Raw genomic sequence first — 17,686 nt, 5'->3', positions numbered from 1 at the left:
ATTTAGCTCCAGATTTGTTTACCAGCCCTGGATCTATTCTGTCACATTCCATTCACCTGTATACTCATAGAATTGTTGAATGTTGGAAATAAACTCAGAGGTCATCTAGTCCAAAAGCCATTATTTAACAGATGGAGAAACTGGATCCCAGAGAGAAACGTGACTTTACTGAGTACCTATAATGTGACTTGAAGGTTATAAAATATATTTTATATAAATATATTAAAACATAAAATATAGAGAATATAGATTCCATATAAAATGTTTTATAAAAAATAAGACATAATCATATAGTCTGAATTTTATAATAGAAAATATCTTAAAGCATATGAATTTTAATGCCTCTCGCTTAAGGAATACTATATGTCAAATGTCTACTTATTTGCCTCCGGTGATGGGAAATTCTCTAATGAGGCTGTTCATTTTGTCTTTGGGCATTGCTCAAGGTGAACTTGCTCCTCTGTAGCTTCCTCTATGACAATGGAAACCAATACCATTTCCGTTTGCCCACGGTAGCTTGAATCTTCTCTTCATAATAGGTACCCCCATTTCCTTCAACTAGACAATCCATCCTGAGACCCGTTTTACTAATATTTTCACCATGGAATTTCTGACTCTAAAGTTCCCGTGAAGCAGAGATTCACTTGTTATTGGTTTATACAGTTTTGTAGAACACCTGAAGAATATTGCATGAATAATTAGGTCCTGACATTTTCAATAAGAAGAAGATGAAAGATTTCTGGGCTGAAGATAAGGCATATATATTAACAAATTCCTGAATGGTTGTACTCATGCCTTAAACAGGAATTTCTTAATTCTTAAAACTGTAAGATCCATGGATGAACTTCAAGAGATTTTTGTGCCCACAGACATTATGTATACAAACTGATATCACATCATGTTCTTTTCTGGAAAGAGATAACTTTCTTCAGTTATCAAAAGATAACTTTCTTCCTATTATCAAAGGAATCTTTGACCCTAATTTTTTAAGGAACTACTGCCTTGGACATAACAGTGTAGTGGAGAGCAAAGAAAACTGTATTATCCTCAAATAAACAAGGTTAAAATTTTGTATGATCTACTTCCCAGCTTTGTGACTTTAAACAAATGACTCGGACTCTTTCAGCCTCAGATTCACCCTCTGTACAGTGATGATAACACTACTTCACAGCAAGTAGTGGGGAATCAGTCAGGGGGTGAATGTGCAAGTGCCTTGCCTACAGATGTGAGAACACATAAAGCATTCATATTCAGATTTTAAGTACATGAACTGAAGAATGGCTTTTTCTTTTATGAGTTATTTGACTTAAAAAGAAATAAATGTAAATTCAAATATTTTTCCAGGATTGAAAAGCAGGCTATCAGACTCACCCTCACATTCTGGGCCTTGCCTATAGTATCCAAAGAATAGAATATACATGGAGTACGATGTAAGGCTGGGCTGGGGTGAGTGGAAAAGTCAAAATTTGCCACCATGCTCTCATTTAAAGCTAGTTAGATGGAGACTGGGAAAAGGTGAGGAATGTGAATGGAGGCAGGTGTAAGGCAGCATTTGAGCAGAAAAGCAACGACCAAGCTATAATCAATAATGGAAGTATTAAAACAAGTTCTTTGTGTTTAACTTAAAAATAATAATTCTTCTCAATAACCGTGTGAAGTCAATTGGCTCAGAAATCTGTCTCCACTTCCCCCAATGAAGAAACTAAGTCTCAAAATGATGAAACAATAAGCCCACAGATGCACAGTTAGTAACAAATCTGAGAGTAGGCATCAGGTCTGCCAGTGGCTCCAATATGTTTGCTTTTGCATGACAGCTCTTCCTGCTCCAAGAAGTAGACTTAGGGAGGATGGGAAATCTGTCAATATCAGGCAGTTATGTCATAAGACCCATTAGAGATTATAGGCTGAGCTGACTCTGTACAGCAATGATTCTCGACTTTTTTCTGTTAGACAAAAAATGGACGATATTCACAGTCCCATGAGTAACATGGGCTTATCGAGATGTCTCTAATTGCTGTAACCCCACCATTTTTCCTTTCTCTTCCACTCAGTAAAGAGTATAAACAATTTTATTAAAGGGGTAACCTAAAATCTTCTCTATATAATGATGAAGATCATTCACAAAACTTGAATTTTGAACTGCTATGATTAGTAAACTGGTCGTGGCACACCTCAAATTGTTATCAGTACACTACTGTGGGTCAACAGTGTCATAAATCTCTACCCTGGAAGATATGATGTACTTTGCATACTTACAGGTTTTCATGACAGAGCATGCAGGGATTATTGTATGTCTGGCCATCATCACCACAGACAGGCTGTAAATTCTTTGGGCAAAGGTAGCCCATCTTGGGCAATACTCGGTAGTGTTTGCACATCTCAGAATTCTGAACAGGGAAAACATAAATTTTTTCAATGGCACTCAAGAGGGATGAAATGGGGGAAAAGCCTCATGATTTCTTCCATCACATCTGAATAAATGATTGGTAAAAGAACTGTAACATAGGTCAGGCAAACTCACATATTTATTTCACACCATTATTACCGTAGGTTTAACCTCCTGGATTTGGCTTCTTTTTACTAGGGAAGATAAGTAGCTAAACCAAGAAACAAGGAAGAGCTCAGCAACAAGGACGCAGAAACCTTCCATGATATTGGGCACAGATAAACTGAGGCATGACTGTAGGAAGAAAACTAGAATAGTAATCATGTAACAAACAATATCTTTTTTTTTCCTTAAATGAAGGCATTAGTTATATGCAATCTAGAAAGGAAATACTTAGAGGTAAATACGAATTAACTGGATGGGCTTTTGAGTCCCAGCTCTGTTACTAAACTAGAGAAGTGATTTACTTAACTTTTCTGTGCCTTAGCCTCTCATCTGAAAACATAAATACAATGGCTCTTGCCTCATATTGGTGTTTTAAGGGATCAAAGCAGACTTTGCAATTAAATGTATGCATAATAACACAGTGTTTGGCACATACTAGGGGCTAAGTATATGTTAATTGTCATATATGTTATATGTTAATGTTTCCCAAGATAAAAAAAAATTTTCATGTAGAAGATGGAACATGTCTATTCTCTGTAATCTTTTAGAAGTGTGAATTCAGTAATCACAGTAACTTTATTAAGAGAAATAGCTTCAAAGGAAAAATAGACAGAGAAATTTAAAAAATAGAATTATAGAAGACTTAAATACAATTATGTCAGGAATTACATTAAATATCAATAAGACTAAGTACTCCAGTTAAAGAATAGAGATTTCGGATTTGGAAAACAAAAAGACTCAACTATATAATGTTTACAAGAAGTATACTTTAAATATTTTTTTATATTTCAACCATTAGGTTAGAAAATGTATAGATACAAACATCAAATAGAAACTAGATATCTATATTAATATCACATAAAGTAAAATTTAGGAAAAGAGGTATTAGTAGAGCTAAAGAAGAGAATTTCTAATGATAAAATAATAGATTCATTAATAAAAATCTTAAACATCCATGTATCTATATTTTCAAAATATGAGGCAAAAATTGACTGACCAAAAGGAGAAACAGGCAAATTTGCAAACATATATGGCAATATTAACATAGTTCTTTCAGTAATTGAAAGCACAGACTTACAGACCTCTACATCCCAAAACTGCAGACTAAACAGTCTTTTGAAGTACACATGAAATTATTACCGAATAGACCTTATTCTTGACCATTAAGCAGCTGTCAATAAATTTCAGAGACTTGAAGTAATAGAAAGTAAGATTTATGATCACAGTGGAATAAATATGACAGTGATAAGGTTTCTATGTATTTAGAGATTAAACGACACACTTCTAAATAACTCATGACTCAAAGTAATCAGAATAGAACATAGAAATGTTTGGAATTGAATGATAATGAAAATGTTAATGATCAAATCACAGCAGCTAAAACAGTGATTTGAGGGGAATTTGTAACTAAGTACATAATTAGAAAGGAAGAAAGCTTTAAAATCAATGATCTAAATTTCTCTCTTAAGAAGCTAGCAAATAATAAGCAAATTAACCTCAAAGAAAATAGAATAAACCAAATAATCAAGAAGAGAAATTTGTAAGATGGAAAACAGAACAAATATTGGTTGTTTGAAAAGAATAATAAATAAACCATTTGCAAAACTGACAAAAAGGCAAGAAATGCACATTACCAATATTAAGTATAACAAGGTGCATCACTATATAAATATAGATATTAAAAGAATAATGTGGAAATGTTATGAATAATTACATGCCGATAAATTTGACAATAGATGAAACAAAGAAATTCCTTGAAAAGCACTTTCCGAAACAGAGAAGAAGTAGAAAATTTAATAGTGTTGAATCTGTTGATATTAATTTCAGAGGCATAAAGAAGTACTTATTTTTTAGTTTGTTCTGATAAATAATTCTAACATCTAAATGAACGGCTATATATTGCGGTGAGTTCCACATCAATAGATATATTGAAGGAGAATTTAGATAAGCATCTTCTATGAATCACTGACAAAGTAGGACTAAACCAGGTATAATTTTAGTATTTTTTAGATATCCGCTGATAAGAGGTTCAAAATTACTAAGATTGAGCATTAAAAAGAAGAAACACAGAATGCTTCTCTTTTTCGTACATAGTACACCAACTTTGATCAAATTGTTTGACTCCACCTTCCAAACAGACCCAGGATCCAATCACTTCTCAAGACCCCCACCCACTGCCACCACAGCATAAACTCTCTCCTGTGAATTACCGCTATGGCTAACTAGCTGTCTAGCTTCTGCTCTTTCTTCCCTACAGTGTATTTTCTATACAGCAGGCAGAATTATTCTTTTAAAACATAAATCAGATCACATCACTCCGAGTCTTTTCATTACCTTCGTTCAGAATAATTATCAACATCTTAAAAATGGTCTACGAAACCCAACATAACATGGCTTCGTGTTACTTCTATGACTTCCTCCGCTGTAGTTCTCTTGAGGTCATTCTATTCCAACTACACTAGACTCTTTGCTGTCCTTTGACCTCTTTCTCAAAGCTTTGGTTTCCTCTTCCTGAAATGCTCTCCCCACATTACACATATGGAATCAATCATTTAGGCTTTGGCGCAAATGTCACCTTCTCAGAAAGCTCTTTACTACACGGGATACTTAAAATTGTATCCCAACATTTACTATATCATTTTTCTACTTTATTTCCCCCTTGGCATTATATTTTATTTATTCGCATTACCTATTATCTGTTCTTCCAATATAAACTTCATGAGTAGACAGAGTTCTGTCTGTTTTATTTATGGCTACTGTTCTCATACACATAAGTAATGCTTAGAAAATAGTAGATGCTCAATAATATTTGTAGAATAAATAAATGGGTGGTTAAATGGATAACAAAATGGATAATGAATGTGTTTTCCTTCTTTAAGAGAAAGCTCAGCTCAAAACCAGATTGCACTAGGAGGAAGCATGACGAGGCTTCTGGTCTTCTGGTGGTATCTTATTTCTTGACTTAGGTGCTAATATCACAGGTGTGATCACTTTGTGATATTTTATTTAGCTATATACTTAGGATATGTGTACTTTTTCTACATGACTATTATATTCCAGTAATATTTTTTAAATAAAAATATCATTCATAATAGCTAAGATATGGAAACGACTTAAGTGTCTGTCAACAGATAAATGGATAAGAAGATGTGGTATATAAATACCATTCTGTCTTTGTTGCTTCTTTGTAATGCTTTATCTTAGTAATTTTTAATCTGTAGCAGCAGAAACCTGAAAAATACTAGAAACATCCCTGGTTTAGTCCTATCTTTGTTAGTGATTCATAGAAGGTACTTGCCTAAATTCTCTTTCAGCACCTCTATTGATGTGAAACTCACCACAGTCTAAATACATATATTATATATTTATATGTAATAAAATATTATTCCTTTAAGAGAAAGAAGAAAATCTTGCCATTTAAGACAACTTAGATGAACTTGAGGGCATTATGCTGAGTGAAATAAATCAGAAAAAGGAAGACAAATACTGTATGATGTCACTTATAAGTGGAATCAGAAACAGCCAAACTCATTAAAAATAAAGTAGAATAGTGGTTACCAGGGGTTGGGACTGAGGAGATGGGGAGATGGCCAAAAAGTAAAAACTTTCAGTTATAAGATAAATAAATTCTGGAATCTAATATACAGCAGGGTGATTATAGCTAATAATACTGCATCATATTCTTGAAAGTTACTGAGTAGACCTTAAATGTTTCACCTCAAAAAAAGAAATGGTAATTATCTGAGGTGACAGAGGTGTTAGCTAATGCTATAGTGGTAATCATTTTGCAAAATGTAAATATCAAATCAACACATTGTACGTCTTAAACTTACAGTGTTATACATCATATTGCAATAAAGCTGGGGAAAAAAGAACATATTTTTGTGAACAGTTCTTCTCCATGCTTAGAGATCACTAGTGTAGTGGCTAATTTACTAGAAATATGTAATTACTATATATATTTCACTAGAACAATTCAGGTATTACCCTAATTAAATTGGGGGAAATAATTAGGTAAAATTCATGTTTGATAACTTTCTTTATTCTTGTCTGGGTCATTGACTAGTGCTAAAGTCTCCTTTTTAGGGCCCAGTCTGAGATTTGGTTCTCATATCCCCTTTCCTCCTTTCGGCTCCTGACCTTGGCAAAGCTCTAGAACAGCAAGTCCATTAGGCTCATTTACATTAAGGGACACACTACTGATGGCCATCAGTCTACATTTTAAAGAAAAAGTTTGAACTATTGTTGATTACTGATTGGTGAAATGTCACAAGTGCTCAGCATAGCAGCAGCGCCAGACTATCGAGGAGAGGATTTGGTTTGAGGAGAGGAATGAGAGGAAGCTGGGCGAAGAAAATTTTTGGTGTGCTGAAATCACAGAATTGAGGCTTCTTACCGCTCACTAGACCACCTGTGCGATAAGTCACATTCATTACACACCCACTTTTAAAAATTTCAAATAGGTACGAAATTGGCTTGGAGTGAGACTAACAATCCCAAAGAACATAGAATAATGCATTGGTGAGTAATCCCAGAGATCTCACCAAACGTGAACCTTTTTTTAATCCTCAAAGGACTTGAGACTGTACTGAATCGGCTTTTCCAGACTTTTCAATGGAAATAAGATTTATAGAGGGCTGTGGCAACAGCCCCCACAAAATAAATGAATTAATAAGTAGTTTTTCAGAAAGAATCATTCTTACCAGAGAGGAATTGGGGGGATCTGAGCTGTCTTTCTCTTTGTAATATCTCGTGTGGGGTGTCTTCTCTTGCAGTCTTGCCCTTTCCAAAGCTTCTTTTTGACTAAAGAAAACAAAAAGTAATTTAAAGTTATATCCACAAAGACTATCTCCTATAACTTCTAGTGGGAAGTAAGAAATTCTGAAAAAATATGATGGAACCATAGAGCATTCAATCCATTCAATTGGAGAGCAACCAGGATGACAAGTTAAGAAAAGCACACAGTTGGGAGCTGGTGTAGAGCTCTTGTCACTTAATAGATGAGCCACCTTGGATAAATCGCTTACATTCCTTGCACTCAGATTTTTTAGAATATAAAAAAAGGTAGTATCGATAATTCCTACCTCAAGGAACATACTATGAAGAGCTAGATGAACACTGATGGTGATTATTATTGTATTTAGTGTTTTTCACAATCATCATTGTCATCATCATTGTCTATCATGTCCATTGGTCTCAAAATATGGTTGTTCAACAGAATAACGTAGTAATCCTTTCTCACAAATGAATTCCTTAGCCCTGAAGATTGACTTCTAAAAAATCTGTAGTTTTTCTTTCTTATTTCTTTCTTTTCTGTCTTTCTTTTCCTTTCTATTTCTTTCTTTTTCCTTCCTTCCTTCCTTCCTTCTCTTCTTCCTTCCTTCCTTCCTTCCTTCCCCTTCCTTCCTTCCTCTGTCTTTTCTCTCTCTCTTCCTCCTCCCTCTCCCTCTCCTCCTTCCTCCCTCCCTTCCTCCTTCCTTCCTTCCTTCTTTCTTTTTCCTTTTCTTTTCTTTCTTTCTTTCTTTCTTTTTTTTTTAACAAAAACACTTCTCTGTTGAGTCTGATCTAGTTGTGGAACAAAAATCTGTTATAGTTTCTTGTTAACTATGATCCCAAATGTTGAAAAAAAAATTTTTTTTAAGAGACATGGTTAGAATTTACATCCAAATTTCCTGTCTGCACATTAAGCTTTCTTTCTCCTACATCAAGCCTAAGGGCCTTGAATCTAAAGACTTATTTTAAGGACCCCATGGCTCATGGTCATGAGCACATGTCTATTTAAACAGTAGTTTCTAAAAATGCAGGTCCCCTGCACACTGAAGGGGTAACAGGAACCTCTTACTCACAAGATAGTTCTGCACATGAAGCACTTGTTTTTATAAAACCTTCCGTCAACACCACGCACGGGATCATTCTCGCGAGTGCACACAAGCTCGTTATTCCTCACATACTTCCGAAAGTCACTGCACTCGTCCTGGAATATGAGAAAGGGGATGTGAGCATGGCATTTTTCCTTCTTGGCTTGGTGGTTTCCCCAAACTTGGTTTTAGGAGGTTTTCTCTTGGCTTTGAGATCAGACTCACTGCACTTATCCTGGCAATGGTGGCCAAGGAACGCCCAGACTGTCTAAGCTTTCCATCCTTCGCTTCCTTCTGAACCTCTCTGCACTGGTCCTGGAAATGTAGGGAAACACAAAACAACACTTGACAGACCTTTTTGTCTCCCTCACCCTTTCCTTCCATCCTTCCTGTCCCCAGTTTTCCACATGAGCTGCACCCTTGACCAAAGGACATTCTCAAGGTTATCTAACTCTACAAATGTGATTATCACAGTTAAAAGACTGAACGATGGTGTCTTCTTTGCAATCTTGAAAAGCAAATAGAAAAGGCAGCATCACGCATGCGCGCTATTGATTTGTGGATGCTGAGAAAACCAACCATCTGGAGAAAACAAGAAAAAAAAAACATCAAGGAGAGAAGCTAAAGGGGAAGCTTTAGATTAGTTTATATTACTTGAATTGTTAAAAATCAATGTCAGCAAGCTACCCGAAGTCTCATTTCACATTTAGAGCCAGAGACAAGCATGCAGGTGAGCTGGTAAAGAATTTTACCCTCTATTTTTCAATCCACATTTCTCTCAAGAGGAGAGACTTAGGTAATAATTCATACACACTGTAGGAGAATTCTCTACAAAATTGAGAAAAAGATTAAACTTCAAAGCCAGGAAATGAAAATCTTATTAGAACCCAAAGTGATAATATTGGCAAAATCAATTTTCTTTGAGGCAAAAGATTAGCATCTTTATTATCCAAAAATTGGAGAAGAATACACGATCTGAGGATGAAAAGTAAAATAGTTTTCTTCATATCTTTTAAGAAATAACCTTTGCATCTTTTGAAGGCTTGTCATGTGATTTGTCTTCATCATTCGTTTTTCGTTCACTAGCTTCTCGCTCACTGCAGAATTAAAAAAAGATAGGGTAGTTTTTCTAGGGTTATTATTGAAATTTTTTAAACAAAGTATTTCTCGAGTTCTAAACTTTAGCAAATTTAACACTATTTTCTCATATCTAAAAAATATCTAAAATAATGCTTTTACTAATGAGTTCTGATTATTGGAATTTTCATAATTTGTGGCAATGTTATCAGCTTTCCTAAATTCAGTTACTATATTGGTATTCAGAATGATATGAATTACTCTTTTCTCTTAGTAGAATCTGTTTACGGCTTTCATATAAAGAATTACTTCAATTCTCCTTTTCATTTTTCTTACTAATTTACAACTAAACTCTCCAGTATTGATTGTTCTTTATACAGTTTAAAGGCTTGAAAGTCTACAAACATTTTAAAAAATATTACCTCCTTGAATCTCTATACATCTGTACTGCGAAATTATCATTCCCTTTACATACATGAAGAACTGAGGCTCTACAAAGTAAAGTGGCCTGTCTCTTGTTACTTAGCTGATAAGCTTTCTCTGAGAGCCAATAATGTGGGTACTATACATTAGCTAACTCACTATCCCAGATGCTCCAGGTATGACTACGCTGTTGCTCATAATCAAAATTACAATTTCTTGTGCAAGTGCTTTGGAAACTTACTATCCTCTTCCAAAGTGAGATGCTATTATTATATTTTTAATGTGTGATGCCAAGTGCCTTAAGTTTTAAATTAAAAGGAACTATTTTCTGGCCAACAGACATGACATTATCATATTGATCAATAAATCTCTTCACATACAAGATGCTCTGACACATTGCACACTTGTTGACGTGCATCTTGCCATCTGGACCTCGAACCGGATTATTTTCTTTGGTGCAGATGAGCTTTCCATCTTGACTCACCCTGCCCCGGAATTCATGACACTGATCCTGTCAATGGAAGCAAAATCAGGTGTTAGTCCAATAGTCTGATCTTAAAAACTGAAAACATAATTGGTTGGTAAGATACAAACTCATAAAACTTGAGAGGGGAAAAAAATCAAGAAAAAATAAAATTTTAGAGATGGAATGTGTTTTAAAGGCGCTTTATTCAATGTCTGTTCAAGAAGTGAGAATCCTCTCCATAGTATCCCTCTCAAATAACTGTCTCACCCCAATGGAATTTCGCTACCATGTAAGGCAGCCCACACCATTTTTATACAGTTTTCTATTAGGCTGAGCCCCAAACATGTCTTCTTGCAACTGCACCCATCACTCCACACAGATAAAACTGAAATGAACTAAATGATTTTCTTTTGGCAAAATATACTCTAACGTGTAAACTTTTAGCTTTGTTCCTCAATAGCAACAACAATAAAAATTTTAATTAGATCTGCATTATATACCAGGCAATTTGTTTTATGCTCTAATAGATTTCCTTTAGTTGTCACAGAAACACTATAAGGTAAATACACCTTATCCCCATTTTACAGATGTGAAAATTAAGGCCTGGAGAGGTTAAGTAATTGAAGTCAATCTTGAAGTTTTGATCAGAAATCCACTAATGACCAGGCTCTTCTTTTTTTCATTGCTTCTACCTGGCATGTTCTGTGTCATATTCTATGTGTCGATGCTGTAAGGCACCGAACATCATTTGTTAAAGCCCAAAACTGAACACAAGATGGCACTGTAATGCCAAGTCAAAGATTATCATCTAGAGCCCCGAGGTTTTGATACTTGCTTTCTTGTTTGTAATTTCGGTATCCATTTGCTTGGTTATTTTTTGTTTGTTTTAAAACTTCAGAAAAGAAATTCACTTGATAACAACTATAATTTGACAAATGTCACTGGTCTTACAAATGTGTGGTAATTGCATCAGGGTTGCCCTTAGGGCATTGATTAGCATGCTATTTCTTTGCAAGATCTGGCCATGTCTTTCTTGTTTACCATTGTATCCACAATGACTACGACAGAGTAGGCATTTTGTAAAATATTTGTTGGATAAATTAATCATACAACCGACGATCCAAATTTAAGTATTAGTATATTTAACATATACTGACCTGTTTTTCTTTGTTCTTTTCCCCTGTATTTCTCACACTATTCTCCTCTTTCTTTTTTCTTTCAGCTGCTTCCCTTTCCCTGGAATAAAAAACAGAAATATTTCAACCAAAGTGAACAAACACCTCATCAATTACTAGATCTGCTTTAAAAAATGTCATTTCCTCAAACTGATGAGAAATGATTATTATACTTTAAGATACACAGTTAAAGGCCATTTTTGGAAAATACTCACAGTTTTTCCTTACACATCGCACACTTATTGCCATGTGTCTTGCCATCTGGACCACGAACAGGGTCACTTTCTCGGGTGCAAATAAGTTGTCCATTTTTCATTTGGCCTCTAAACTCATCACACATATCCTGAAAAGAAGGAAAGATTACATCAGAAGTGGCTGTTTTCTCACAGTATTTAATTAGGCTTGAAAATTTGAAGATTTTTGTCTCAAGAGTCAGGCAGCCACTTAACCTTGTTGTGGGAAGCAGTATAATGGCCCATAAAGACTTCCAAAACCCACCTCCTGGAACCTGTAAATATGGTGGCTTACACAGCCAGGAGGACTTAAGATCACAGATGGAATCAGCTGACCAACCTTAAAACGGAGAGATGATTCTGGATTATCTGAGTGGGCCCAATGTGATTGCATAGGTTCTTATGAGTGAACAAGGGGGTTAGGAGAGTCAGTGTCCCAGTGATGCAGCATGAAAAAGATTCAATTGGCAATTACTCGTTTTAGATGGCCATAAGCGCCAAGCGCAGGCAGCCTCTAGAAGTTAGAATGGGCAAAGGAACAGCTCCAGCTGTCACAAAGCAAAGCCTCCACAAAGAAATGCAGCCCTGCTGACACCTTGGTTTTAACAAAGTGAGACCTATTTAGGATTCTGAACTCTAGATATGTATGATCATAAATTCGTGTAGTTTTAAGCCACTGTTGGTAGTAACCTGTTATACAGCTGAACCTCATTTTCTCTAGCTATAAAATAAGATTTAAAAAATGTATTTGCCCAGGCTGTTGAGAGAATTAAATAAACTACTATTTATAAAAGTGCTTTGTAAAGTGTCAGACTGAAAGATATCCATTGGGCAATAAATTTCCACACTGAACAAGTTACCAGAGGTATTTACTTTAACTATGGCTTCTGATCTAAGGGCAAGATCTTGGTTGGCACCACTGGCACCCTCTTTCCATATTTTTGATAGCCAAGTGTTGACTTACAGAAGACCACTCTTCTCAAAATCTAGTTAATGACTCACCTTTCCTAATGCTGATTCAGTTCCATTGGATTTATAGCCGGAATACTTATTTGCTCCATCTCTTTCCCTGCAAGAGAAAAGAGTCAAAAGTCATCTTGTTAACATGTACTCAGGTTTCTAGTGAGCCTTAGTGCTGATGTATCCTAAACCAGTTACTCCACAGAGAATATCTCTGTGTATCCCCATGATGGACAGTCAGCTTGGTTATTAAGAGGCTCCCTCATCACAAGAAGATTAGATCAACTCAAGTAATTTCAAAGTCTCCTTTATTTGTGTCCAAATGTATCTTTCTATAACATCCAACCTTTAGTCTTATTTCACATTCTCAGGAAATAGCCTGCGGAATCCATTACCTCTTCCTGATATTAATCCTTCAGGTGTTTTAAGGCAATTTTCAGGTCTTCGAGTCCAGCTTTCTCAGTTCTTTTGCCTTTTCATTATAAGTTGTGGTTTTTAATTCCCCACCAACTCACCATTCTAGTTCCTTGATATGTAGTTCAACCCAATATAATATTATTTCTTAAAGTATGGAGCCTCAAATAGAAAGAAGACAAGTTATCTAGAGAGTATCTTAGGATTATATCTGCTTTTTAAACTTCTTACTGTTCAGATAAATTTTTTAGTGCCAGTGGTCTCTAAGTCTTCATGTGCATTAAGAATCACCTGTGCAATTTTTAAAATTCTGATTCACTGACCATCCTGGGAGTTTTATTGACAAGATCTAATAGTGACTCACTCAGTAACTTGAGTTATCACAAGCAAGCCAGGTGATTCTGATAGAAGGAACACACCCTGGATTGCGCAATAAATGTGCTCCATACACATGAACTATGCTGGTCAACTCTTCCAAATGACCATTACGAATGTTCCCTAGGATATAGGCATGATTGTCTATGATGAAGGCACTTATAAGTCACAGAATTATGATAGAAAATAGAGTAAAAATTAGCCATTGATTAACTGCTCTTGCTAGGGTTCACTGTCCTTTAGGAAAAATAAGAGAAAGAGGTAATATTTTAAAATTAACAAAAAATAATAATTTTCATAAAGGGAGCCCTAAGCAAATGAGAAAGAGCCATTCAGTCAGGAGGAGTATGTGGCTATCTTTTAGACACGTCTGTTGAGAGAAGTACTTACAGTTTCTCTTTACACATGGTACACTTATTAATGTACGATTTGCCACCAGCGTCACGTACAGGATCATTCTCCCGGGTACAGCTGAGTTTTCCATTTTGCATTTTTTCCCGAAACTCAGAACATTGGTCCTGAAAAGGGAGAAGAGAGCAGGCCTTCTGAATTACTTGGTCTGTCGTATTGTTATTAAGTGTGTTAAACCATTTGAGTATGAAAAATTTTTGTCTACCTCCTTTAAGAGAAGGAATATAACATGGAGAGAGGGGCTGGAGTTATTCATATTCTAAGAGGTCAGCTGTCATGGCTAATCAGGTTGCTTTAAAGGTTCTCTACAGGGAAATAATGAAGCTGGCTGGGATTTAATAGCATAAATCAAGGGTCCATAAAGTGAAGCCTAAAAGACTAATCTGTTCTTACATATACAAGGGTCCATAAAGTGAAGCCTAAAAGACTAATCTGTTCTTACATATAAAATTCTCTATATAAAACTTGAAATGTACCCTCATTCATTCATTCACTCATTCATTCATTCATTTAGATATTATGATGGCCGTATTCCCACAATGATGGCAGAACTGAATAGTTGCAGCGGAGACCATACAATCCACAATGCCTAAAATATTTGCTATCTGACCTTTTATAAAAATAAATAAATAAATAAATAAATAAATAAATAAATAAATAAATAAAAATAAATTTAAAAAAATACTGACTTCTGTTGTAGGTAGAAGAGAGAAATAAATGCTAGGAGAAAGCACAAAGTTATGTGAAATGCCAAGGAAGACAGGCTTGAACAAATTATGGAGAAGACAGGCAAGGGGTCTCACTTGAGAGTGAGAATCCAGTCTCCTAAAGGAGAAAAGATCTAAAGACAGGCCAGAATTTATCAAAGGCAAATATCGCGCCTGTGTCAGAGCTGGAAGCAAACAGATGGTTTTGATATCCCAAGGTTAAGAGAAGAGAAATAAGGTGACTGTAATCCTATGAAATTGTGTTCACATGCTCAAGAAGTGGGCTTACATGAACATTGTCATGCTGACACTTAAAAATAGCTCCGGAGATGTGCTAAACACTTGCCTAGAATTATTTTATTTTATCCCTATGAGAGCGCTGCTAAATAAAGGACATGAGTTCAGCGAAGTAACTTATTTAATGCTTCACAAGTCCTAAGTGTCAGGGGCAGAACTGTACCCTAAACTATCTGACTCCAAAACCTTGGATCAACAGAAAATAGAGTTCAAAAAAGTGGCTTAATTCAGGGGAAGAGGAATAATAAAAGAAAATGGACACGTGATGCTGAAGTGGAGCATTTATACTAATTAATCTTCTATGATCGATTATGGACACGGGAAGTAGACTGTATGATGAGGAGTCGAGGTGCTTGTCAGGAGACTGGGATAAGGTCATTGTGTTAGTTATTTCCAGGTTTAAAAATGTCAAAGTGAGCTCTAGAGACATCAAAAATTGCTGAGACATTACCCTACAGTCCTAAGGGAATCCTCTCTTCTTCCAAGGACACTTTCAAACCCAGCACTGCATACATCCACCTTTTACCACAGGCTACGCCATGGTCCCCTTGTCAGTAAGTTGAGCCCACAGTGGTTATAGAAATTAGAGGTTGCTCTCACCTGAGCCTTCTCTCCTCCGCCACCTCCTCCACCACCATTGGAGTCATGCCCTGCAGCATTTCTCTGATTTTCCTCGTCTTTTCTCTTTCTATCTTCATCTTCTTTCTGGCTGAAAATTAGAAAGTGGGAGGTAGGGAATACTAGATTACAGAGAGTAGAATGTATTTCTATGAGTTTCTCATCATTTGACATAAGTAGAACTCATGGTATAGAACTCACCAGTGCTTACTGAACATCTACTATGTTGCAAGTCCTCTTTAAAAATAAAAAGATGAATTATGTGGAGACTTTATGCCTGGCAGAGCCCTCAATGCAGTACAAGGAAATCGATATTTACATAACCACAAGCAAGACTAGGAGAGCAATTAATTTGCATTTCATAAATGCTCTCTGTGAATCCCCAGCTCGATTTCTCTCAAATACCTCATATTCAAGAGATCTCAAAATGAATATCTTCTCTACCAAATGTGCTCTTCCTCTTGGATTCTCTGCCTTTAACGAGGAACAAAACATCAGAGAGACCTCTAACTGCTCCGTCCCTTTCAGCTCATAGCTGTCGCCACGTAACATTGATTTCACCTTCACGTATCCTCCTTGTTGATTCACTCACCTTCTATCCTATTTCCCTAGCTCCAGTTACTTCTCGCTGGGTCATTATAAACTCCGACCACCACCAAGAGCATTCTGAATTTTAGTCCTTTCCTTCTCTTTTTCTCCTTTTTACTGCTGACATATGAATCCTAAAAGATTATATTTATGCCACTTCTCTCACCTAAAAAAATTTTAGCAGCTTCTCACTACCTATAGCAACGATTTCAAAATCCTTGATCTGGCATTCTAAGCTGGTGAACTGGCTAAGTTCTAATTCAACTAAATGGCTTGTGCTTTACTATACATACTACAGTTTTCTTAATCGTAGATCTTTACTTACACTCTTCCCCTTTACCTCTCATTCCTGCCAGCACTGTCCACGTATTATCCAAACTATAAGGTCCAGTTCTATTCCTCCATAAAACTTTCTATTAATTCTCCCTTCCTGGAAGTATCATAACACATTGTATATATAATTTTTCATTTATTAATCTCCCCTTTGTATTATATTAACTAATGTCCATGTCTAATTTCTAGTGAACTGTATGATTCCTAGGAAGACTGTTTCATTCATCTTTGTATAATCATTGAACACATTATACATTGTAGATGTTCAGTAAATGACTATTGAATGACAGATATTTTAGGTGTACTTCCGAACGCTGTATAAAGAGCTATTTTTCATTTCCTGAAAATGTGGTATTTTCAAAAATGTAGGAAGAGGAGTTAGAATGCTGTTAAAATCTGTGTTTCCTTCCCAATGGGAATTACTGAAATAATCTAGAGGAGGGATTGAACTGCCAGCAAAGGACTTAGAATTTTATCAAGAAAGATACTGTTATCTATTGATAGGCTCTACCCAGAACAGAGAATATCGTAACTTAGTCATATATTATTTATTTCTAGAATTGTGACTCTTAGCCTTTATAAAGAAAGATTCACCTGAAAATGCTTTACAGATAATCATTTGTTGCTTTCATATGTAAGTAAAGGGCAAACACAGTATCTATTATTCCCTAGCTCTCTGCCTCCCCGGAACTCTGTCGACACACAGCAGGGACTTCATTTGTGCACTCACAAGACTGCTTTACACATGGCACACTTGTTGCCATGGGTCTTGCCATCTGGGCCACGCACGGGATCATTTTCTCGTGTGCAGAAAAGATTTCCATTCTGCAAAAGGCTTCGAAATTCACTGCACGTATCCTAAAATGAGGAGAAAAAGAAAGAACTTGGGTATTTTCTTGGAAATTATTTTGCGGGTTCTTACTAAGTGCATCCTGGAAAAAAGAGAAAATGACCTAAAGATTTCTGCATGGACAATTGTTCTGCTCAGTTCCTACTAACTATACAAGACTTAAAAGGCATTTTTCTCGTTCTCCTTGAGATTCAGCCTCTGAATCCTGCAATCATGAAAAAACGAGAATCTTTTAATAACGTGGGTTCTCTGAGGACTGGTCACATTCCTAATTCAGGGTTTTGCTCACCTTTGTTATGTATAATGAAATAAAAATACTGAAAATGCCATAGAATCAAAAATATTCAGGT

General features: G+C 35.8%; 1 protein-coding gene across 5 annotated transcripts in view; it reads right to left on the bottom strand.

Moving 5' to 3' along the window:
- The window catches only part of SPINK5 (serine peptidase inhibitor Kazal type 5), a 118,253-nt gene that overhangs the window by 4,882 nt on the left and 95,685 nt on the right, over positions 1-17,686 (bottom strand). For 4 of the 5 annotated variants that reach the window (XM_039836475.1, XM_039836476.1, XM_039836478.1 and 1 more), the window contains 12 exons: positions 17,217-17,344; positions 15,548-15,656; positions 13,923-14,050; positions 12,786-12,852; positions 11,766-11,893; positions 11,533-11,611; positions 10,290-10,420; positions 9,434-9,506; positions 8,635-8,724; positions 8,398-8,525; positions 7,255-7,354; positions 2,257-2,387 (listed from right to left, as the gene is read on the bottom strand). In XM_039836475.1, coding sequence (XP_039692409.1) covers positions 2,257-2,387; positions 7,255-7,354; positions 8,398-8,525; positions 8,635-8,724; positions 9,434-9,506; positions 10,290-10,420; positions 11,533-11,611; positions 11,766-11,893; positions 12,786-12,852; positions 13,923-14,050; positions 15,548-15,656; positions 17,217-17,344 — 1,292 coding nt within the window. The remainder of the gene's footprint in view (positions 1-2,256; positions 2,388-7,254; positions 7,355-8,397; positions 8,526-8,634; positions 8,725-9,433; positions 9,507-10,289; positions 10,421-11,532; positions 11,612-11,765; positions 11,894-12,785; positions 12,853-13,922; positions 14,051-15,547; positions 15,657-17,216; positions 17,345-17,686) is intronic. The other variant, XM_039836479.1, reaches the window with a different exon arrangement.

The sequence above is a fragment of the Pteropus medius genome, unplaced genomic scaffold (genome assembly GCF_902729225.1).
Source record: "Pteropus medius unplaced genomic scaffold, Ma_sr-lr_union100, whole genome shotgun sequence".
NCBI lineage: Eukaryota > Metazoa > Chordata > Mammalia > Chiroptera > Pteropodidae > Pteropus > Pteropus medius.
This window is presented reverse-complemented; position numbering and strand designations above follow the sequence as displayed.